This window comes from Rhinolophus hipposideros (genome assembly GCF_964194185.1).
Source record: "Rhinolophus hipposideros genome assembly, chromosome: 24".
NCBI lineage: Eukaryota > Metazoa > Chordata > Mammalia > Chiroptera > Rhinolophidae > Rhinolophus > Rhinolophus hipposideros.
In genome coordinates, this window is record NC_138070.1 from 19,980,772 (window position 1) to 20,006,633 (window position 25,862).

The 25,862-nt window shown below is 39.5% G+C and overlaps 1 protein-coding gene across 4 annotated transcripts in view; it reads right to left on the reverse strand.

Moving 5' to 3' along the window:
* EIF4ENIF1 (eukaryotic translation initiation factor 4E nuclear import factor 1) overlaps positions 1–25,862 on the reverse strand; it is a 42,646-nt gene that overhangs the window by 14,087 nt on the left and 2,697 nt on the right. For 2 of the 4 annotated variants that reach the window (XM_081036506.1, XM_081036504.1), the window contains exons 2-7: positions 24,951–25,073; positions 13,178–13,251; positions 10,783–10,910; positions 7,193–7,479; positions 6,706–6,907; positions 4,524–4,699 (exon numbers count right to left, since the gene is read on the reverse strand). In XM_081036506.1, coding sequence (XP_080892632.1) covers positions 4,524–4,699; positions 6,706–6,907; positions 7,193–7,479; positions 10,783–10,910; positions 13,178–13,251; positions 24,951–25,046 — 963 coding nt within the window. In that variant the 5' untranslated portion in view covers positions 25,047–25,073. Of the gene's footprint in view, positions 1–4,523; positions 4,700–6,705; positions 6,908–7,192; positions 7,480–10,782; positions 10,911–13,177; positions 13,252–24,950; positions 25,074–25,576; positions 25,701–25,733; positions 25,860–25,862 lie in introns of those variants that run through there. The other 2 variants (XM_081036507.1, XM_081036505.1) reach the window with 2 other exon arrangements.

Here is a 25,862-nt window from a genome sequence, read left to right on the forward strand (position 1 = left end):
CCAAAATCAAAATCAGCACCTGGACTAAAACGTTCCATTGGCAAGCAGATGAGTAGCCTTCAACTAAACATCAGGTATGGAGAGGTGATGAAAGAAAACCCTTGCTTCAAACATTCTCAAAGTTGTAATGAACATTATAAAGTTCAACGCTGATAATTTCAGAAGCCAAAAGTTAAAAAGTAGAGCTCATAGAGATGACAATTCCAAGCCAAAGTTTAGAAAGTGTCAGAATGTGAAAGATGAACTTTTAACTTATCTCTAGTATCTGTTTGAACTTAATGGGGAGTTTTTAGGTGTTTGTTTTGTTTTAAATCAGACTTCTATGGTGTCTGGCTTAATAATAAGGCCAACTAAACGATGCACTATGATCAGAAATGATTTCTTCAACACTGTTTCATAACAGTAATTTGTATTACCAATCTTTCTTAAAAACTAGATTTAAATATTTTTTAAAAAGGAAAATTTTCAATTCTACTCTATCATAAATCCAGTTAAGTATTCAAATTGATTTTTATGCAGTGTTCTTACTGATATTTAGAAAGACAAGATAAAGCAAATGTCAATCCAAAAAGAGGCACATCCTTGAAAATAAGGCATAAGCTTTCACTTCTATACCAATGGTAAACAGAAAACACATTTTCCCCCAAGCTGGTACATGGATAACAGTTAGTGACTGTTTTATCTGAAGTGTGGCACCTGTAGTTTCCAGTTAAAGTTCAGCCGTGGAAGGTTAAGATGCTTTTATTCTTATCTGGAAGAATTTTCTCATTATACATACCCAAACTAAACCACAAAATACTTCTCTTGAACACAAGGGATTTTAATTCAAGACACTAATTTATTATTTGTGGTACTTCAATTTTCTGAGGTATTATTCAGACAGTTTCAATCACATTCCACTTGTAGACTCTCACACCTTAAATAATGCTGACTTTTAAATGCACTAATTTTGCAATAAAGTATAAGAGAAGCATGAAACGTGGCACTGTGAAAAACTGGGAATTGTACCCAAGATACAATCACCTTGGTTGATAAACAGGAATTACTTTAAAAGTAACTAAAAGCTACAGCTATTAAAAATATTTTAATGTTAGAAAGTTTGAAATTAGCAAAAAAATGGCTTTGCATTTTAATCCTTTTATTTCCTCTGATCATACTGTAGAGGGAAAAATCAGAAGATACACAGGAGGAACATGAAAAAGTAAAGGACATGAATATAAAGTATTTTTATATTGGACATTTTCTAAAGATATGATAGGTAGTAAGTAGAGAAAGTCGTTCCCATATTTTGATTATTGACCAATTTGGTTTTGCTTAAGATTTCTTATAGGCTAAGTTTTATTATAGTTAAGACATAAAAAGTAGAAACAAAGTTACTTTTACACACATTTACTGGAAATGCCAATGTCAAGAAACTAAAGCATTTTAAACCCAAAAAGAACCTGAAAGAGTTTAGCTTATCAGTTGTTTTTACCACAGAGCAAGCTGGGATGCTCTCACAGCAGTGCCTCCCATCCTGCAACCTGGCACAGGAAATGGAGACTTGAGCCCATAGCTCTGACTTCCTGGTCAAGACACCCTCTGCTACATCCTTGTTGGTCATCAACCAATCAAGTAGAGGACCCTGTGAACTGTATTCTGGTATGTTTCAGCTGCTCTTTCTAGACCAGGTTTTAAATAGCATTTTAAAAGTAACCTGTATGACTGTTAGTCTGGTCCCTCAAACAAAGGTCACTTAGACAAGTCATATCCTAAGATTCATATTATTGTTCTGATTATCAAACAGATACTGTGTAATATTTTTGCTCTTTCATAATTACTAGGTTTTATTCATCAATGCTTTTCTTTTATCGTTTTCTACTTTTGTGGAAATTTGTGAATTTTTGTATTGTTTCACTGTAGTTTAATTTTTTTGGAATTTCTAATGAGTGTATTTTCTTCCAAGCATACTTTTGATTACGCCACCAAGGATTTTCTATGTCATGTTCCTGTTCATCCTTCTACATAGTTTAGGATTTCTGTTTTGATTTCCTTTTTTCTTCATTCAACATACTTAGCACCTATTATGTGTCAGGCACTGTATGTAGTTTAAGAGTTGCGACATACCTAAAACAAACCTATTTTTAATTGTTTAACTGAAATTATTTGCACATGGGATCCAAACTCAGTTTGGATCGATTTTTGTGACTGTCAACTTCTAATAGCAGTAAATATAGTTTAGAAATATAGGTATATTTCTGTTTATACCTATTAATACTCAACATTGTGGAGCTTATGGAGTGCTATGTACTATTTCAAGCACTTTATATAACATTTGTTAAATGACATTCAAATCTTATATAGCCCTTCTTATTTTCCCCAACTGACTGGTCATTTTCTGAACATTGTATTAGAATCCAGCTGGTCATATAGCACATCGAAGCACCTGTTTTACTAATCCCAGTTTTTCTTTTAAATTAATGTTACTCAGTATACACACCTTAATGAGCAGTCAGTACCTCCATAAAAAGCATGGATAGATTTCCTACCCAGTACCTACTGCTCAGCATTAGCCAAGTTTTGGTTGAGGGTGAGAGCCAAAGGATAAGATGGTGTTGAGTTCCTATTCCTCTCTTTTATGCTTTAGAGGAAGTACAGTTGTGGGGAATTAAGAGCAAAGACTATTAACTGAAATCGCATAAATCAGAATTCAGTTCCCACCACTTACTAGCTGTGTGACTTTGGACGAGTTATTTAAATCTCTGTGTCTGTTTCCTCATCTATAAAATGGAAACAGCAGCAAACTAACTTATACAGGTTTTGTGAGGATTAAATAACTAATTATATATATAAAGCCTAAAGCACTGTATATTGCCTATCGTTAAAAGTTTCGTTTTGAATTTTTTGTCTGCCTCAACAAACAGGTAAGTTTTATAGATGCTCACATTTGGAGCCAAGTACAGGTCTCTAAATTTGACCTTTTGCTGTGAAAACTTTTTACAATAAGATCTCCATCTGTCTTGTAAGAATACCAAAAAAAAAAAAAAAAGTCACCAAACACTGTTTGTTGGTATAAAAATAAAAAATTACTGTCCCCTCAAAAGCTAAGAATTTGAGAGGACCACTCAATTTTACATCAAGTAAATTAAGTTCACATTTGGATGTGACCTTTCTGTTCATAGTGAGCCAAAGGACTGTTGGCTAGCTAGTGAAGTTTCTGGCTAAGAAACTTTGAGTTAAAATTGCTCCTACAACTTAAGAAACAAAACCAAGTAGCTGCCAGGTGATTTGGAGCCATGCTCCTGAGCAGTGCCACAGACTGTGTGGGCCTGGACCATACTGTCTACACAGAAGTAATTTAAGAGAGTGAGAGTACATGCTTAGAAACCTCTACAGCAATTTGTCACTGCCGTGACATTGGTACTTTATACTGAAGTTTTGGTCCTCAGTGGATTGGACATAAAACCCGGCGCCCCTTACCAAAGACAATTTAAGAAGTACTGCCATAGAACTCATCTGTGGCCCTGTACCTCAGTTCTGTGCAGTGTCTGCTCGCCTTTACTAGGTGGCCATCTTTTGGGGGTTGAGGGTGAGGCAGGCAAATGACAAGAGATAGGCCAATGTTGCCCGCTCTGTTGTGCCCAGTTTTATCTGCTAATGTACTAATCAAACAAGGAGCAGTTATAGTCAAGCAATAGAGTCATTTAAGTTAAATTCCATGAACTATCAATTCTAAAGGACTGGTCAAATTTACTTGCTGTATTTGGTCTTGTAAATGGGACATCTGGAATGTACAGATTCTTTTGGTCAAATGATTTTTAAATTCTATTTGATCAGAGTTCTATGCACTCTTTCAGCAACCACAGAAAACCTGATTTCTGTGTATGTAGGCCAGTTAAATGTTTTCTTCACAGGTTTCATGAGGGTATACTAAGCCCTAAATGGCTGAAGGGGATAGGAGGAAGGGCAGGTAGCAAGTGAAGGTCTGGGATGGCTTACTGTTTCTACTATAAAAGTCAAGAAAGCCTAGACCTCAACAGTTCAGCAGCAACACTGAGAGCATCCCAAATTCCTCTACACTAAAGGTTTTCAGAACCATCGCATCACAAAGGCATCACCTCACCAGCCAGCCTTACCCAAGGAATGCAGATCAGCGTGACACCAATCACCCGTTATAAAAATCCACCTCCACTGTAAATCTTTACAACAAACACTTAACTACTTAGAAGTTAAAGCAAACAATGTTCTTCAACATCTGAAGAATTCTTAGTCCAATGCTACCAGTCTGGAAAAAGTTAACTTGTACTGAATTCTCACTTAGTCATTCCCACTAAGCTTCTCAAAACAAAGCCAACAAAAATTCAAATGAGTTATTTGAATTCAAAAATTCAAACAAGAGTTCATTCTTAAAAATTAAGAATAAAAGGCAAAACAACCCCAAAACATCTAGCAAAACAATACTTTAAAAAGAGGTATCTTAAGACTCAGGACAAATGTAAGCATACAGTTGCTCCTCCATGTTTATAAGAGGCTGCTACACTCACCGAAGCCAAGCACGGCACTTTATCAAGGTTAAAGAACTCATTAAAGTCAAATTCTCCTGGGGATTGCTCAGGCAAAACGGCGTCCCTCGGCACTTCCTGATCAGCAGCAGGCTCGTGTGCGAGGATGACCTCCACCTCATGCTCTTCGGCCACTCCTCCATTGCATTCGACTATGCCTGAAAGCAAAACCAGGACAAAAACAGTCTGATCAAGCGAATCGCTCCAGACTTACTCTGTGGCTTCAGCCATCATCACACGCGAACAGCCACCGATGACTTTAAAAGCAGACTTCTTGTGCTGGTACAGCATTTGCAACTGTAAAACAGGTCCTTTCCTACAGGAGCTAGAGGAGGAAACAGCCTTAACAAGCCAGAACACCAACCTAAAGAGAGCAGGACTGTAGCCCCTACTCAGCCCATTCTCCAAGTTTTCTACAGTGTAGTGGATTCTTTTTCTAATGACTTATCTATTTATTTAAAAAGATAAGCTTTGCCAAGTCTCTTACTGATTCAAAACGGAACAGAATTAATTTGGCTCTGTCTTCACACATGCATCTGGCACAATCAGCCAGATGGTGAAACCCAGCATGAGGGCAATTTTCACTTGCCTACAGGTTGGTGTTCATCCTTCAAGGCAAAGCACAAATGTCACCTCCTCTAGGAAGCCTGCCCTGCCTATCCATTTTGATCCTACCCAGCAAAATTGATCACAGCCTTCTCTATAATCACTGTATTATCTCTCAGGGTATTTACCATCCTATATTACAGTAACCATCTGGTAAGACTGAGCTCTCTGAGGGCAGGTAACCTGCTCTAATCAGCTTTGTCTTACTCTGTAGTGCCTGGTACGTTTAAAACTCAGTAATGTTTGGTTGTTGTTAGGATGGGAAGGTAATGTCTAAGTGAAGCTACCGAGAACTAATGTTTAAGGAAACTAACATCTTAATTTTAGCCAGAGTATGGGCAAAAAGCAAAATGTGTAGGGTTAAAAAAAAAAACCAAAAAACTTTTTTCTTTTAAGTAAGTGCACTGAGACATACTGGGCATTCAACTTTTTAATCTGAAGAACAGAACTCCCAAAGCACCACCCTGCAAAAACAACTATATAAGAGCTGCCTACAGTTTCAACATCATAACAGATATAAAAATCTTCTAGGAAAAAAAGCATAAAACCTAGACTCATCCCTTCTCAAAAGTCCCCAAAAGTTCCGTAGCCTTGATATTAATCAGCCAGGATATTCTAGACCAAAAGAGGCTAAATGCTGTCATCTGCACTGACATTCCAGTAACACTTCCGAGAGCAAAGCAGGACTACAACAACTGAAAGCTTAAGTGGCTTGCTCACCTAAGGTCTCTGCCAAAAGGTTTGTTCCCCACTAAACTTGAAGGCTGCAAGGAACTAGAATTTACTGAGTAACTGTCCACAAGAGGCTGAGCTCTGATGTGTACATTTGATCTTGATGCTAAAAGTAACCCTCAAAGTAATGAAGTAGGCATTGTCTTCACCTTACAAAGAAAAAGGCCCACCTGTTAAGAGTTTTATCAAAGATTATCGTGTTTCTAAGCAGCAGTCTCAGAACTCAAAACCCAGACTAGCCCACCTGGCTCTTCACTGCTTCTTCCCAAAACCATCAGCCCAGAGCTAGCCACTCTGAGCCAGGTTACTGACTGCCCTGAAAACAACTTATGGGGCCCTTACTCTGCAGCTGGCACCTCTCATACATTTAGCTGTTTTCTTCAGTTTAGTAAAGGAGACACCTAACCTTATCTCACAGTTAAGAAAACTGAGCTTAGGAGATGCCAAGTCACCTGGGAAGGTCTAATGCCTGGTGAAGAAGGTGGGCTCCGAAGCGTGAAAGCATCTTGTTTGCCTCTTCACTACTTACTTCCCTAGTGCCCACAGACAAGTCCCTTAAGCCCCCTGTACCTCTAACTGTTCATCTCTAAGATAGGCATACAAGTACCTAGCTCAAAGTTGTTAGGAGGATTATATAGACAAAATGCTTCTGTGTCTAGTCATAAACTGTGCTCAATACATGAGACCCCTCGTTATTTCTACCATGTTTCTTATCTCGGGAACGCCTTCGTGTACCAGTGCTCTTAACAGGGTAATGTGACACGTTTCTGTTTAGCAGCAGGCACAAGCTGAGGAGACGATATACCATCCCAAAGGTCCTGCTGACCTTCCTTCACAGAGGCTGTCCGTCGCCTCGTTCTTTTTCTCCCTTTGTGATCTTCTTCCAGTATCTTATCATCAAAGCCAGTCAGCTCAATGGTTTCAGACTGACTTGTGGGTCCAGCTGAGAACCATTCGGGTTCTTCTTCTGTGTAGGAGTCATTTCTTCTACGCTCACCAAAGACACGCTTACTATCGCCAAACTCCCTCTGGAAAATACATAATACAAGATATTTTAAAAAATAAGATTCTACTTAAGGCACTTCTACCTCAATCAAGGTCTCGATGAATTAGATAACGCTCACTAGTGCGATGAAGATACTATGCTGTAGAACTGAAGCTGCCCCCGACCCCACGCAGCTCTCTCTACTGCTCCCTGTGTGGCTTAAGAATGAATGGGCTGTGTTCATGCAGGATCTCAAAGTAACCTTGTATAAATGAAGTGAATATTGAGTCCCTACGTACATGAGGTGCCAAAAGATCCAGAAACAAACCCTGAAACGCTTGTCCTTGTAGTCCCTCTCTCGGTCTCTGTCTCTCAAGTCCCGCAGGTCCTTATCGTTAAGACGGTGATCCTTTTCAAAGGTCCTAGCAGAGATTATCCTCCCACTGCCAATCCTTCGTCCCCCAAGCAGGCGAAGCCCATCATTGTCTTTCTCCAACGGGCTTCCTGAGCGCCGGGAGCTAACAGCAGCCGTCACGTGGCAGCCCCCTCCAAAGCTTCGTCTCTGTGGGCTGAGAACAACATCTAAGTCATCTTCTTTTACGCGCTCTCGTGGATCTGCAAAGACGCCAGGAATAGAAAGATAAGCAAACCAGCAAGGGCATTTTCCTCTCTAGGTGGCATGTCCACGACTGGCGGTGGTAGGGGTATTGGAAAAGTCACCACTAAAAGCTACAGAGTAACACGGACGTTGCATATTTAAGTAAGACTGAGATTTTGCTTTTTCTCTTTGGAGCAATAAATGTACTTAATAAATGATTTTCCATGATTCGTCTCCTCAATCACTTTATTTTGACTAAGTCCTTACCTATGTAATTATTAGCAAATGTTTTATGAAATAAACTATAGTAGGTGTCAGTATTTGAAAACGTAACTACTGAAAAAGTTAAATTGTCTCTTCAACAAATGGTATTGAGGAGCGGACGGGTGGCTCAGTTGGTTAGAGCGCGAGCTCTGGGCAATGGGGCTGTGGGTTCAATTCCTACATGGGTCAGTGAGCTGCGCCCTCCACAGCTAGAATGAAGTCAATGAGCTGCAGCTCAGTTCCCGGGTGGCCAGATGGCTCAGTTGGTTGGAGTGTGGACTCTCAAACACAAGGTTGCTGGTTCGACTCCCCGACTCCCGCAAGAGATGGTGGGCTGTGCCCCCTGAAACTAACAATGGCAACTGGACCCGGAGCTGAGCTGTGCTCTCCACAAAATGATTAAATGGATAACAACTTGAGTTGGAAAAAACCCTGGAAGTACACACTGTTCCCCAATAAAGTCCTGTTCCCCTCCACCACCCCCCTCCAAAAAAAAAAAAAACCCCACAAAAAAAGCAACCAAATGGTGTTGAACAGTTGGATATCCATATACAAACAAATAAACCTGAATCCACATCTGGTACTATACACAAAATGGATCATAGATCTAAATGCAAAACCTTAAACTATAAAATTTCTAGAAGAAAACACAGGAGGAAATCTTCGTGACACTAGGTTAAGCAGTTTTCTCAGGCACGACACAGCAAGAGCATAATCCCTTTTAAAAAATGATAAACTGGGCTTGATCAAAATTTAAAACTTCTGCTGTTTGACAGATATACTGTGTTTCACCGAAAATAAGACCTAACCGGAAAATAAGCCCTAGCATGATTTTTTAGGATGACATCCCCTGAACATAAGCCCTAATGCGTCTTTTGGAGCAAAAATTAATATAAGACCCGGTCTTAGTTTCGGGGAAACATGGCAGTTAAGTCCTCACTTAATGTCACTGATAGGTTCTGTGACTTTTAAGTCAAACAATGTATAATTAAACCAGTTTTACCAGAGGCTAATTGATATAAACAAAAGTTCCTAGGGCATCTCATCAACATTATAATGAAATGATGTTGAATGAAATGATGTTATTCAAGAATCTGGTGTATTGTTCAGAGAATGCAAAAATAAGCCATAGATTGGGAAAAAATATTTCAAAGCACTTATCTGATAAACGGCCTGTATCCAATACATACAAAAGCTCTTATTAAAAACTCAAAAAACAATCCAGTTAAAAAATGGACAAATGGTTTGAACAGATACTTTGCCAGAGAGGATACACGGATAGTCAATAAGCATATGAAAAAATATTCAACATCATTAGTCATTAGGGAAGTGCAAATTAAACCATAATGTGATACCACTACACACTTGATAAATGGCTAAAATAAAAAAGACTGACCATTTCAAGTACTGAGGAAGATGTGGAGCAAATGGAACTCTCATACACTGCTGTAAAATGGTATAACCACTTTGGAAAATATTGCATGGCAGTTTCTCAAAACATTAAACATACATCTACTATATAGGACCCAGCCATTCTACTTTTAGATGTTTACCCAAGAGACAAGAAAGCATATGTCCATATAGAGACTGGTGCATGAATATTCATAGTTTTGGTTAACAGTCAAAAACTGGAAACCCAAATGTCCACCAACAGTAAACAAACCGTGGCAAATTCATACAATGGAATACTACTGGGCAACAAAAGGGACCTATTTATACATCTGACACCATGAATGAATCTGAAAACAACTATTCTGAGCTACCTAAAGAGTGCATGCCATATAATTCCATTTATATTAAGTTCTAGGAAATGCAAACTAATGTGTAGTGACAGGAAGATCAGTGCCTGTCTGTGGGGGAAGTGTGAGGAGGAAATTCACAGGAGGAGTCCTTAGGAAACTTTTGGGGGTGATGGAAACGCTTATTACTTTGATTGTGGTAATGGTTTCACGTGTGTATACACGTTAAAACTTTAAATGGTACACTTGATGTACAGTCTATTGTATGGCAATTATATTTCAATAAAAGTGTAAGAAAAATACACGTCAACACATAAAAATTCTTCCTAGAAAAATCAGAAAACTGAAGGTAAGTCCAAGTGAAAGAAACCTCTTTTAATCTTCTCACCAGAAACAGTTCCTGAAATGTTTCAATGTGTGCTTTTCCAGAATTTCCATGCAGTGTCTCAGTTTTTTCCAAAACAAGATATAACATGGACAGTTATATATAACTTGGTAAACACATCTCCAACATATTTTTATAGATGAACAATGTAGTACTCACACATACTCAACCTATTTCTACTGCTGGACATTTAGGTTGCTTCTAAGTTTCCATCATTTTAATGAAGTCTGTGGCACATCTTTAATGATTGTTAGAATAAATTCCTTGTTTGAGGGACATTACTGCACTACGTGTACTAACAAATTCTGTGTAGAAATATCTTACAGCTCAAACTAGCGTCACTCCTATCTTCTTCGCTCAGTTCCAAATTTATGATGGATTGTCTTCCTATCTCAAAAGGAGTTAGTTCCTCTTGCAATAAGTTCCTTGTTTAGTTTTTGTATTGTCAGGACCCCATTTCAACTCTTCAGTATCTTTTCTAGTTTAAAAGGGTAAAGGTATGGAAGATCAAATTGTACTCCAGTCTCAAACTATATCTACACTCTGTATTCAGATCATAATCCATTACGAATTAAGAATTGCCAGAACTGATTTATACCTGAGGACAAGTCTCATACATGAGACTAAGCATAACCGGATTTCCAGTACAACTTTATGCTCCCTACCACATCTAACTCAGTTGTCCATGTCAATGAGAGACATCAGTACTTTCAATTCAAAAGCACACAGCCTAATACAGTCTACTTCCCTCTGCTATACAGGAAGGCTATAATTTTATTCAGCTAATCAGGAAAAATCCAATTGGTAAATCAGTTTCCTGATAAAGATACTTTGCTCCAATGCACAAAACTCTCGCAGGTAAGAATGAAGCCGCAGCAAAGAGCATTGTCTGCAAAATTGCTCCCTCCACTTCCGAGTGACAGCGTGCTCACCTACTATCCTGCGCACCAGGGAAGGCCGGTCTGTATCCAATTCTTTCTTCACACTTTCCACTGGTGAACTCCGCCCTGAAGCTGGGTAAAGAGAGGCATGCCACTTCTCGGGGTCCCAGACGCCATCACTACAAGTCAAAGGGTACCAACAGTTAGCACTTGCACCCATTAACTACATACATACATAGTCTAATTTCCGAACTTCATCAAGTTACGGAAATCCTTTCCAAAATAAAACTTCACGGGTGCCATTAGAATAGTTATCTCTTTTAAGATGAAAACAAAAGCAACTATTAATTCAGTAAAACTGTTTTGTTGTTCCAACAATACCAGTAGTCACTTGAAAACCAGTGGTCTGTGTATAAATGAAACATTCAGACCACAAACCTTGGGGTGCATCTGGATTATAGTAACGATACCTGTCCCACACAAAGAAGATGGCTCCATAAACAGTGACTACTCAGTTTACTAAAAATTAGTGTAAGGGAGGAAAAATCCCTTAATCCTCTCACTAGAAGTAACTCCGGGAATGCTTAGTGTGTATTTTTCTAGAATTCCTACACAGTCTCAGTTTTTCCCATAAGCAAGACAGACAGCTCTTATGAACTTAAAATATGTGGTTTGGTTTTTATTTTGTTTCTCCTTCTCTAACAATGGGGTGGGGGAGGGTGGGGCAGATAGTACAATGTGCAGAGCAGCTTTGGAGTTTGTGGGACCGAACTGTAGCTCCGCCATCACCATCAGGGACATCCTGGAAGGTTACTGAGCTATGCACTTTAATATTCTGCAGAAAGCACTTCCCCAACCCTAGATCAGACCAGGCTGCACTGAACTCTACACTTGTCTTTCATAAACTCTTATGTTTATTTGACTGTATCCTTCCACAGACTGATGTTCCATGCAGGCAGTACTTGATAGCACCTGGCACAGTATTTGCCACATGGCAGGAACTGAACATTTCTTGACTAAGTGAGTCAACCTCTTAGTCTCAAACGCCTCACTCTAAAGGACATATTACCTCATCTGGTTTTAGGAACTGCTTAGAGTTTAAGAATCCAACAAATTTTAATTCTCTGAGAGGAGAGAAACAGCAGAATGAGCAGCTCTTTCCTCTAGCTCTCTATTTTCGTTACTATTACTAGGCACAATGTCTCCACTTCAGAATAAAAGGAATGTGTGTGCCCACAGAACTTTATTTTATCCTAAGAAGAAATAGTTGTAACAAACAAAATTCAACCTGAGGCATAAAAAAAGCTTTACAGCTTTAATGAAAAAACAAAACCCTCAGGCTATCTGAGACTTACCAAAAAATCTTAACCAATTGGAATAGCCATTATTCAAGTAATCACTTTCAGGGGAAAGTGGTGAGGAGTCCAGATTTAGCAACCTTCTGAACAGTCCATATACAAAATAAAGAGTATGTCCTATTCAATCAAGACATTAAACACAATAGGTGCTTTATATGCTGAAAATGTGGGCCAATATGAAATTCCTACCTTGATACAGTGGTACCTCGGTTTTCGAATGTAATCTGTTCCGGAAGACCACTTGAGTTCTGAAACATTCGAAAATAGCCGACAGCTAGGCCTCAGGATCTTGCACCCGGCGGAAGCCGCGTGACAAGTTCGACTTCCGAGGCGTGTTCAAAAACCAAAGCATTTACTTCTGAGTTTATGGAGTTTGTAACCCGAAATGTTCGTCAACGGAGATGTTCAAAAACCGAGGTACTACTGTATTTAAGAAGTGACCTTTAAGTCTTAAGGTTACCGTAAGAAGTGCAATGTAGGGTTATTGTAAGAGATTTACAGACCATTTTTAGCTATACTCTTCTCAAACCAAAGCCTTCCACCTCTTAGGAAGGAGTCCAAGATGCCAAAGGGCTAATGTGGATGAGTCTTCTGTTTCAGGGAGTTGCGGGGGGGGGGGGGGGGAGGAGACACAGATAAACGGCTTAGAGACCTTCTGATCACCCTACCTGGGCGGACCCTTGAGGAAGGACCCTGAAAGCACAGAGCAAAAACCACTGGGAGAGAGAAAAGACCTCAGTGAGGACTCTCATGTTCAAGTCTTAGGCTTTCTGACTATGTGCCTTTGCCCAGGTCATGTTCTAGCTTTAGTTTCTTCACTAGTTAGTTGAAAGTGAATTGGTTTAGTTGTCCTCAGAGTCTCTTGTAGCTCAAATCTTTGAATCGATGGTATAAAGCTAATTAATAATAAAACTGATGAAGATAATACAGTAAGATGCTAGCCATGTTTATGTATTTATGCTGAAGCCCAATGTCAATACCCCTGAAATCTCCCCACTCATAATTCTACTAAAAAGCTCCAAAACAATACAATTCCTAATTTACCAAGTTTGATGTAATAAAAAGGTGAATAGAAGCACCCACCCTACCTGTCGTATTTTTCAGAGAGGCATGAAGGCCTTTGTTTGGAATGAGGGCGTTCTTTTATATCCAAAAGCTCCTCCTAGAAAGAGAAATCAAATATGATTGTGAGGAGTATTTCACACACTTTCAACTTATTTTTGCTTTTAGTAATTGTCTACCTTAAGCATTTCACACAGTTCTTATTTATTTATACTTTGACTTATTCCAGAAAGGACTGGAGTCAGTTCAAGGCTCTTATAAGACACTCAAACACAACTGGCGATTAACAGTGATTAGCTTCTTGCTAAGACATTCTCTCAAAAATTGCTGTCCAGTAGTATATTCCACAATACTGAGTGCTCATTAAGGCATGAAAGCTTCAGGCTTATATAAAACATCCAGCTAATGTTACTCTTAAATGCATCAGATACCAATTTATAAGGAGATAGTTTTTTAAATATAAAGTTGCAAGGAAAAAAAGCACCCATATACTATTTATCTGATTTGCCTGTTAACATTTTCCCCTATTTGCTTTAGCATTTGGACTCGCTATATGTAACTTTTTTTTGAGCCATTTAAGAGAAGACTGTATGTCCTTCCTTCAACCCTAAATACTTCAATGCCTATTTCCTAAAAATGAGTATATTCTTTCACAGCCTGTTATCTAGTCCCTTGAGAGAATTAAGCCCTGCAAAAAATGATCTGAGTGACTATTTTTCCATTCTCCCAAGGATTACACTTGGCCAGTATAATTTTAGATGCACAGGAGAGAAGCAAATCCATTACATAATGGATGCCTTAGGGCATAAAGGCTTACTTCTGCAGAACCCGGTTGAGCACTGTCAGTTTTATATAACCACTTATCAATACTTTAATCTACCCCTCCAGATTCCGATATTGTCAGTTGACTCAATAATATCCTTCATATTTTTTCAGCCTCCAATACAAGATACAGTCTAGAATCAGACATTGGTTGTTGTATCTCTTTGGTCTCTAATCTGGAACATCTCTACAGCTTCTTTTGTCTTCAATGACACGGACACTTCTAAACAATACAGAAATGTATTTTAAGAGAACTTTGTTCATTATGGGTTTGTCTAATGTTTTCGCATGATTAGATTCGGACTAAGCATCCCTGGAGCAGAATACCGACCTAAGAGATGCTGTGTCCATCTCAGCATCATCACCTTTGGATGCCCATGATGGCCATCTGTCCCTTACTAATGATGTTAATTTTGACCACTTGGTCAAGGTGATCCCGTTTCTATACTGTTCAGTTACTACTTTCCCTCTTGCAATTAGTATGCAATCTGTAGGGAGACACTTTAAAATCATCCAAATGTCCCAGTCTTCATCAAAATTTCCCCCAATTTAGCATCTATTGATGATTCTTGCCCAAACCAATCTTGATTTTCCAACTCTAGGCCTCTTCCACATTTACCGGTCAGCACTTGGCATTCCACTCTAAATACAAACCCTCCATTCTCGCCCTTTACCTATTTATTATTAGCAAAGACTCACAGATTCCTAGTTTTTCCAATGGTCTATAATTTATTAATGTCCTTAATTATTTTGGTGCTCAAATTGGGAGCCTCTTCAAGCTGACTCCTGTGTCCTTTTGACATGCCTCATCATTTTTCACTTTCTGTCTTACTTTGTACCAATCCTGTCCTAGACCCAGAGTTGGCCATTTTTCCGAGAAATTCTAGTTCCTTTAAGTGGAATGATATAGGAAACCAAGGTCTGGAAACTGGGTATCCTCATTTGCTTCTAGGCCCTTTCAGCAGAATTAGGATATATGTGCGTTTATGTATGCCTCTGTGTGTGTGTGTGTGTGTGTGTGTGTGTGTGTACATATATACACACACACACACTAATATATCTGCTCATATACATGCATATACAAAATACTGTTGCATTTCTTTTATATACATTTAAACACTTTCATAATAAAGAAAAAAAGCAATTCCCAAACTTTTAGTACCAGTAAAATGATACAACTGCCTTGCAAAAAGCATATACCATCGTGCTGTGACTTCTGCAATACCCCCCAATCACATGCCTCACAATGGAATGCTTGCTTGTCTTTTTAACCACTGCTTCCCATGTTTTGGGGTAACTATGGAGGGATAGATGTACTCTCTCAGTCTACAGGAAATAGTCCACATAAGCATGTCATGAATTCACTCAGTGTCTTTAGCCACCTGAAGCATCAAATGTTTTCTCCATGACCTCAAAATGTCCTAGGACCAAATGACATTTTAGTTTTAAAACCTGAATATCAGGCATTCACATTTATTTAGGATGTATTTATAATTATGTCTTATTTTTTTGGATAGAAATATCTAGAAAAATGTAGAAGTCTGAAATGAACAGAATTCCAAATGTAAGAAAATGTCTCTCAACACTGCTCAAAATTCTGAAAATAACTGTCAAAGGACTGGCATACCACCTGCAAACCGCCAGTGAAGATGAGAGTCCAGTGAAATCTTCAGGGCAAACATAGTAACAGAGGTGCAGGGGTGACACAAATTTGGTGGTGGGAGAAGCAGGAGTGAGGCAGATGGACCAATAGTAAATGGTTTTGATAATAGCAGATATTACAATACAGAAATCCTAAGGACAGGAGGGCTTAAAACATTTTCCCGTAGAAACAGGGAAGACCTTGCAATGTTGGAAATACGTACTTATACCTACACTACGGAAAAAAGATTGCAAAGCCATTTTCTGCTATTAGAAGCAACCCAAAGACTATTACATATTCCCTTACTTCACCATCCTCAAATCCAAATGCTAAATTAAGAACCCAATTTACTACCGTTTCCCCAAAAATGAGACCTAGCCAGACCATCAGCTCTAATGTGTCTTTTGGAGCAAAAATTAATATAAGACCCAGTCTTATATTACATAAGACCCGATTTTATATTACAATAAAATAAGACTCGGTTTTATATTAATTTTTGCTCCAAAAGACGCATTAGAGCTGATGGTCCGGCTAGGTCTCATTTTCAGGGAAACATAGTATGAACAAAGGGCAATATATTTCATACTTAAATATATATATTCTCAATACACAGGTTTCTAAACAATGAGGCATTATTTGAAACGTTTAACCCCAAAAGATAATAGGGAGTCCAAGTATTAGGTATTCCCTCTTTACTACAGCTTTTTGCTTAAATTCTTATTTTATCTATTTAGGAGTCAACTGGGAAAGATTAACATTTTAACACAGCCACAAAACATGTAGTAGTAGTAAATGTTCTATTTGTGGGGATCAAAAAAATACTTTAAAAAAGGTAATAGCCTTACAAAAAGGGAAATGAGGCGATTAAAGAGAGATGACAACGAATGTAATGTGGCATCCTGGATGGAATCCTGGAACAGAAAAAGTGCGTTTAGTTTAAAACTAAGGAAATGTGGGCCAGCCCGGTGGCTCAGGAGGTTTGAGCGCCATGCTCCAGCTGAGGTTGCAGGTTCGATTCCCACATGGGCCAGTGAGCTGTACCCTCTACAGCTAAGATTGTGAACAACAGCTCTCCCTGGAGCTGGGCTGATGCTCCCTGTGCTGCTGTGAGCATGAGCGGCCGGCATCGTGGTGACCTCCGAGGAGGGGTGCACAAGGCTGATAACACCAGCATGGGCCAGGGAGCTGTGTCCTACACAACTAGACTAAGAAACAATGGCTTGAACCAGAGTGTGGGGGTGAGGCAGAAGAAGGGGGGAAAAAGAAAGAAAAAACTTAAGGAAATGTGAACAAAGTGGGAACTTTAGTTAGTAACAAAGTATCAACATTGTAACTAAACAAATGTACCACCAATACATTAATAATAGGGATACTGGGTAAGGGGCATATAGGAACTCTCTTACTATGTTCCTAGTTTTTCCAGTAAATCTAAAGCTGTTCTAAAAAATATAGTTTTTTTAACTATATACAAAAATTAACTCAAAATGTATCAAAGACCTAAATATAAGAGCTATAACGATGAAATTCTTAGGAAAAAACATAGGTGTAAATCTTCATGACCTTGGATTAAGCCATGTTTCTTGGCTATGAGACAAAGAACAAGCACCAAAGAAAAAACAGATAATTGGACTTCAAATTTAGAAACTCTGACACTATTAAGAAAGTGAAAAGACAACCCCTAGAATAAGAAAAAATGAACAAATCATATGCTGTAGTCCTTACACACGGTTTCACTTTCTGTGGTTTCAGTAACCCCTGGTGGTCTGAAAATATTAAATGGAAAATTCTATAAATAAACAATTCATAAATTTTAAACTGCACACTATTCTGAGTAGCATGATGAAATCTCAAACCATCCCGCTTCATCCTGCCTAGGACATTCATTATCTCTGTCCAGCATATCCATACTGTTCATACAGTACGATAAAATATTTTGACAGACACCACATTCACATAACTTTTATTACGATATATTGTTATAATTGTTCTATTTTATAATTATTGTTAATTTCGTACGGTGCCTAATTTATAAATTAAACTTTATCATAAGTATGTATGTACAGGAAAAAACATAGTATATGTAGGGTTTGGTACTATCCATGGTTTCAGGCATCCACTGGGAGTATCACAGTATCTTCCGCAGATAAAGGGTGGGGGGTGGAGCTACTGTATTTGATAAGGGTCTAGTATCCAGAATATAGAGAGAACTCATACAACTCAACAACAAAAAGACAACCCAATTTAAAAACAGGTGAAAGATTTCAATAGATTTTTTCTCCAAAAGAGATACACAAATGGCCAACAAGCACATGGAAGATGTTTGACATCATTAGTCATTAGGAAAATGCAAGTCAAAACCACAGTTAGATACTACCTCACCTCTACTAATATGGCTATTTAAAAAAAAGTAAAATTAAGTACTGGCAAGGATGTGGAGAAATTGGAACCCTAACAATGCTGATGGGAACGTAAAATGGTGCAGCTGCTGTGGAAAATAGTGGCAGTTCCTTAAAAAGTTAAACAGTTACAGACTGGCCTGGTGGCTCAGGTGGTTAGAGCTCCATGCTCCTAACTCCGAAGGCTCGCAGTTTGATTCCACATGGGCCAGTGGGCTCTCAACCACAAGGTTGCCAGTTCTACTCCTCGACTCCCGCAAGGGATGGTGGGCTCCATCCCCTGCAACTAAAATTAAACACGGCAACTTTAGCTGAGCTGCCTCTGAGCTCCTGGATGGCTCAGGTGGTTGGAGCACGTCCTCTCAACCACAAGGTTGCTGGTTCGACTCCCACAAGGGATGGTAGGCAGCGCCCCCTGCAACTAGCAATGGCAACTGGACCTGGAGCTGAGCTGCGCCCTCCACCAACTAAGACTGAAAGAACAACTTGAAGCTAAATGGCACCCTCCACAACTAAGATTGAAAGGACAACAACTTAACTTGGAAAAAATCCTGGAAGCACACACTGTTCCCCAATAAAGTCCTGTACCCCTTCCCTAATAAAATCTTTAAAAAAACAAACAGAAACACAATAGCCAAAATGTGGAAAATCCGTACAATGGAGTATCACTTGGCAATAAAAAGGAGTAATGTACCGATACATGCTACAACATGAACCTTGAAAACATGTTAAGTGAAAGAAGCCAGACACAAAAGGCCATAGATGATTCTATTTACATGTAATGTTCAGAACAAGTAAATCCAGAGTCAAAAAGTACACTGAATGGCTGCCAGGGGCTATGGGAAAGGTCTAGTGGGGAGTGACTGCTAATGGGTCAGAGTTTCTGTTTGGGGTGATGAAAAGGTTCTGGAACTAAGATAGTAGTGATAGTCGTGTGACTTTGTGACTATTAAAAACCACTGAATGATCAACTTTAATGGGGTGAATTTTATGTAAATTATATCTCAAAAAATATTTTTAAGTAAATTAACCTGAGGTCCAGTCATCAGAGGTTAATGTTTTGTTTAACTTCACTTCTTACAGACTTATTGCTCTAATAGCAGGCTGATAAATGCCAACTATTCTCGGATACAAACGAGTTGCTCAGGTTGGTAAAAATGTTTTAACTTTCCCTTCCATAGAATTCCAGTTTTCTTCAGTGACTTTATATGCTTGGCATATACTAAATGTAAGTGCTCAAGTGACTGACTATACAAACCCGACAGGCCTGTAGGGACAGAAGGCAGAGCAATGAGCCAATGGCACACTGGCATTATAATGCCAGCAGCATGATTTGTGGTAGGACATACCGCTAAGCGCAATGGCTAAAACACAGCCCACCTGTCTGGAGAGGAGGGAGAGCCACTTTCCTCAATAATACGCTGAGAACTGGGAAAATAATTCTTGGACTGTGAAGGCTTCTGGGAATAACTTGAAACACCCTGGTAAAACTACACTTACTGTTCTTGAGAGCAGGGCTTCTTAAACCAGTTTCATGGCCTCAAGGAAACCATATACAAAAGTATGCATTTGTGCAATTTCTGCAGTGATTGTTCATACCTTCAAAAGATTTCCAACAGACCCCAAAGAGGTTAGGAAGTAGTGCTTTAAACCGATCCCCATTATGTTTCTCAACATGTGACTCACTGTCCACCTGGGCATTTAGGGAAAAATGAGAGAAAGCCTCTTCATAGGGTTGAGAGAGCTAAATTTGTTAACTCCCAGCAAAGTCTTAAGTCGTATAATATGGTATCCCAGCTTGAGAGGACCCCCCACTTTAGGGAGGAGAGAGACCAAGAGCTAAGGCAATACGAAGTTTGTTCTTTTCATACCTGTGCACAGAACATTTCCTGTGTGTCAGGCTTAGAGTCTAGCAGACAGATCACTCTTGTCCCTGGCCCCAAGGCTCTCCAGACTTTCAAGAGAAGTGTTCTTAAACTTACCATCTCATCAAGTGCCCTTAACAGCAATTATTCCTGGAAAGAAACCCTTTGGGATATTTTCAAAGAAAACCTTCAACTTTAGCTAAAGGAAAAATACTTGTACAGTGCCCAATGTGAATTGGGAGTGCTCCCTCCCTATGAGTACTTCAGGAGGGAATGTAAGATTACCCTTTCGTAGAATCCTAAGAACCTACAGGAACTTACTGATTATGGACAAATTCGCTAAAATTATCATCTAGACAAGAGTTAACATCTGAGACCTTATTTTTTTCACAGGGTATTTAAACCTGACCAGGCAAGAACAAGCTGCTAATTGCCTAAGAGCCACACACCCAAGGAAGTATAAACACATTTTCTTAGTTTTAGCAGCCTCCCTTAAAGAAAATGTCAAGCCCCCGAGAACAATCTACATATTTGGGAATCATTAATATGGACACCCACTTTTAGTGGTCAACATCAGAGAGCAAATGAACACTGAGTATAAGCCCAAAACAACAGTGGTTAAAATCTTCATCCAGTTTTTTCCTGCAGAAATCCCATGCAGAAGCAGCTATGCATTCTAATGACATTCTGACCTTATAAAAGGATTGCATACAAGTCACTTATAAGAGATGAAAGAGTAGAAAGCTTAATTTTTTATTACCGTGTTTCCCAGAAAGACAGGATCTTATATTAATTTTTGCTCCAAAAGACACATTAGGGCTTATGTTCAGGGGATGTCATCCTGAAAAATCATGGTAGGGCTTATTTTCTGGTTAGGTCTTATTTTTGGGGAAACACGGTATTAACCTAGATATTTTGTAAAAACCCCAAGTTTAATTTCATTGCTAATGGTCAAACACTTTAGAAGTTAGCCAGTGTCTCACCTGTGTGCCTGGCTTCTCCTAAAGAAGGCCACTCTCCCTGGGGCAGTGTTCGGGTTGGAACTGCCTTTGACCTCCTCTGCCAGTCCCTACCCTCCACACTAGCACTGGGCTTAGCCCATCAGACTCTCAAGATAGTGGCTGACTAACCTGATATTTCATTCTAGAGACTTACGCGACTTTTCTGACAGGATTAGAAAGCTTTTAAAAATAGAATCACAATGGGATAATAGTATCCATAGATGACAGCCAACGCAATGATGAACTAACAACATAGGGGACTCATGGGATACATTCCACCATCCCCCCATTTGTGAGGTTTGTTGCTAAAGGGGGCACCATTTAGAACAGTTCAGGCAAGTCAGGATTTAAACTGGATCCTGCAGAACTGATAAGCAGGATTTAGCACCTGGATTCACCCAAGCATCTAATGGTGGCTGACTTGACGCAAATGCCTTCTTCTATGGAAAGGATTTATTTAAAACTAAGAAGGGAATTGGAAAGAAAAAAAAAGGAAAGTGTTTTTTTCTGTTGATCTGGCCAATGCCAAGGTTTATAAAAATAAACCTTGACTTTTAAATGTGTTTATACAACTGATAACAAAGCAATATAAAATGTTAAGTAAGCAGGTAGAAAAATACTAGAAGAAAACAAGAAAATCCTTTTAAGGGTTGCTGGCATGACATCTTTAATAGGGCTTTCCGGTTTCATATTAAAATGGAGATGGTCACCACGACATTTAGAAAATAAGCAACTCGATCTAAAATTGGTATCTAAAGGAGGTAACTTTTAGTATCTCCCCCTAACCTTATACCCTTATTAGGCCTTAAGCAGTTTTCAATACTTATTGTGTGCTAGACACTTTTCTAAGCTCTAGACATGTATTTCTCATTTATTCCCCACAAAACTCATGAGGTCGATACTATTACACCTGGATTTTACAGAGGAAAAGAATGAGACTCAGAGAAGATAAGTATATGGCTGAAGGCCATACAGGTTAAGTAAGAGGTAAAGTGGGGGACCTAAACTAGGCAGGATTCAACAGCCCCTTCGCCTCCTCTCCTGTGCTTCTCTTGAGAGGACAAAGGAAGGTGCACAATCTCTCCCAGCAACTCTGTCACTCAGTGTTGTGTCCCTGTCCAGTGAGACAACTGGGAACCCTAAGCCAAACTGCCACGTCACTGGGCAGGCTTCCCCCAAGTTGGCCTCCTCTCATAGCACCCTTTCCTAAATCAAAGGCCCTGACTATAAATTTCTATGTTAAAGGTTCCAATTGTGAAATGATTGACTCCTTATGTAGAAGTTCCCACCATGAGTAGGAAAGAATACTCATGATGGCAAGGCCCTGAATCTTAACTTTTCAAGATGACTTAGAATTGGAACACGTAGGGAAGTGCAGTCAGAAGACAGTTGCCAGCCAGCCCCCTCTAAGAACTTCCAGTGAGCTAGATTTTCTGGACAACTGAAGCATTAAGATTTTATAATGATTTTTCATACCATAATTTGGCCTTTCCCAATATAAACAGGTATCTTTATTTTTATAGTAGCTTAAGAAGTTTGTCGCTAAATGTGTCACGGAAATGATGCCTGTTAGAGGTTACTACTCAACTCAGTTTATGAAAGAAACCTATGAAGCTGTCAAATGAAACCTCTGTATAGGAAAAACCGACCATCTGACTGCTGATTTCAACCTAGGATTTAAATAAGTTACTCTTTTCTTAGAGGCTTGACTTCAAGTCTTGCAACTGATTCTCTACGAGAAGGCTAAGAGGATTACTCAAATCAGTCCACTTCAGTTGCTTGTCTATCTTCTTAATGGTGTTAAAGCAAAGACATAAATATGGCCATACCACTGATCAACTATCAGCCACAAATTAGGGTAGCCCCTTTTAAAGATCCCTACAGACAATGATGACTAAAATGGTGCCAATTCATAACAAGTCACCTCTAATGAAGAACACACATGAAATTAAGGTCAGACAATCCAACACCTACCCTTTAGATTTAATGTGCATGATTAAGTCTGGTCAAGATCAAGTTGAATGGTTTCAGTGTCCTCTGTTATTTCCTGTCCAACTGGCAGGTGACAACATTTAATAAGTGGTCACTGGCAAGATACAGGAGCAAAAGAGGAACAGCACAAAGTATGTATATTTTGTGATCTAACATCAGTTTGTTCACTTGAAGAAAAAAACACATAGATCTGAATGGGATCATTCAAAGCATTTCTATTGTGTAGTTCAAACAGAGGATAGTACCACTAATAGAAAAGCAGGTATTACACCTCGAGACCTGGTGAACAAAGATTTCTGATGAAGATAGGAAAAAGTTGAAAGGGTCTCACATAAAATTACTAAAGTGGAGAAACATATACGAAAGCACTACCCTAACACTGTTTGAACATAATCTTAAACCAGCCATTAACTAAATTCTGTTGAATGGGGCGGAAAGTAAACCTATTTCCAACTAAATTTGTTAGAGAAGACCATTAAATCTAAGCTCTGCTGTCATTAACTTAACAAATACCTTTCTTAACCATTTTAAGCACATTTATCTAAATACGGCAGAATTCTGAGGCTGGACTGTCAAAAATGGGCCATACTGAGATTCTTAATCTTTATTATAGACATACATAAGTTCTACCCAAATAGAGACCAATATCTTTCTAAAAATTACTTTAAGCATAAAGACGGATATACATTAAGTATGATATATACATGCCACCCTCAGATCAGTTGTGTGAAAGTGATTCAAAAGCCTCTCTGCCAGGACTCTACAAAGAGAGTACCAGTCAGAACTTTTATTCAAAAGGTGCCAGCTGAGTTGAAATCACAAAAGCAGTTCAAATCAGTTTTCCTTCATTTAATAAGCTTTTCTCCATTCAGAATTCATCTGTCAACATTTAGGTGATGAATTTAAGTTGTGAGATGCTCAAGCACTCTCAGGTTTGAGGTTACTACATTTGAGAAGACCAAATATGAATGAAGTAATGAAGTGCTTTCTATCAACTCACTGTTATGCCAAAAAAAGACTGTGTTATGACAGCAATTAACCAAGAACTCTTTTACACCTGAAAGCACTTTTTCTTCTAGAGAGTTTTTTTTTTTAATGCCGAAAATGAGTATTACTGACATCATCTGATACTTTATCAAGTAGGTAAGAGTAACTTTATCAAGTAGGTGACAGTAGTGGTACCAGTACACAGACAAAGCCTGACTTTAAAATATTAACCCATCAGTATCCTGGGAAGCTAGGGACAATAACCACACCAGAGTCCTTGATTGGGTCCATACTAAAAAAATACAGATATGGGCTCACCTAGGACATAATCCTTCCTGTCAACTGTCCCAAGCATATTTTATATATTCCAGCCCAACACATTTCAGGGAACCAGAATGAATTCACGGCTGAGTCCTGCCAACCTCTTCAGAAACATTCAACAGTCAACAAGATACTGAAACAATAGCTTCAATAAATATGCGACCTTGAGGTGATTTGCAAACCCCTGGAAAAAGCAACTATCTAGATGAGCAGTTTTAAATCACAAGTTTTTAGCTAGAGGAAATATAACTGAAGTCTTACTTTTGTGAATCCACATCTAATTTATAACTGGAAGTAAAAAACAGAATTAAAAAATCTGGTTACCCTAGTCAAGCACCTAGAATGCACCAAAGAGTATTCCTTTGCGGTGTTCACCTCTTAAGGAAACATCAATACAGAGGACACTGGTTTCGTGAGCCATCTCAGAGCTGGAATCCTTCCTTACTCTATAGCATGAAAGTCAACAACATACCAGACACACAGCTATTACAGAATTTGTGTGCCAACATATACTGGTCCACAAATTCATATGGGATCTGAGCAGATAGTCCCTTCACCTGAAAACTACTTAGAAGCAAATTCTAGTTTAAACTTGGTATTCATACTTAGAAAAAAGTTCAAAGCCATGCTTTACTAAATCTAGTTAATATTTAGTCCATTTAGTAAGTCAGAATGAGACTACACTTTAGATAATACTAATGAAATACCTACACAATGTTACTAACCTCCCCACCTTTATAAAGAAACACTATTTCAGTAGTAACAAAGCCTACTTTTGTATAGCGATGGGGGGATTTCGAGGCCTGCTGCTTCTTCAAGTCAAGGAAAGCATCTCCATTTTCTGTTTCACCCACACTTCTCCTATCCATGGCTCCTTGGTCTACAATTCTTTGCACCTGGAAGATAAATCAGCACAAAACTGTCACGGAGAACAATAATTTTTCAGAAGTCTTAAACTGTTTAAGAAACTGAAACTATCTCTTAAAATGACTACCTTTAAAAAAAAAACACAAACCCCCACAATTACGCTATAAACCAGAACCCAATTGGAAATAAAACCACTGGTAGTTATCTCTTCTAGTAAATAAAGTGCTCTAAGCATCAAAAACGTCAGGAAAGAAGTGGAAGGTGCCCAAATTAGGGTAGAGAGCCTTTAAGCAGCTTTACTACAAAAGGATATCAAGATTAGTCGTTGCCACCCATAGGGACCGTTCAGGGAGTAGTGGGGAAGTTTCCCGAGTGGGGGCAGATAGGACACTCGTTGGGGCTCGGGATCCGGTAAGTCGGGCTGTAATACAGTGCCTGTCACTTGCCAATGGACGGCGCCAGCTGCCCCTTGTTAGCCAGGGGCCAGGGACTGGGGACGGAGCCCGAGCGCCCCTCGCCCAGCCGGCCGCACCTGTGGCCATGTCAGGGGCGCCCGTGGCAAGGCAGGAGCGAACGCCGGCTTCAGCTCCGAAACGCAGCTTTCCCGGGCCGCGACCCCAACCCCCGGCCTCTCGCGCAGGCCCCGACCCAGCGCCTTCCTTCCGAGGAAGGGCGGGGATGCTACTCACGAGGGGAGGCGGGCCGGAGGGAGCGGGAGGCCGAATCCCCCGGCCCGGGCGCTCAGAGCAGGAGCGGGCGCAGGCCCGCCGCCGTCCGCTCCTGCGGCTCGGGCCCCGCCGGCCCGCGGCCCGCCCGCC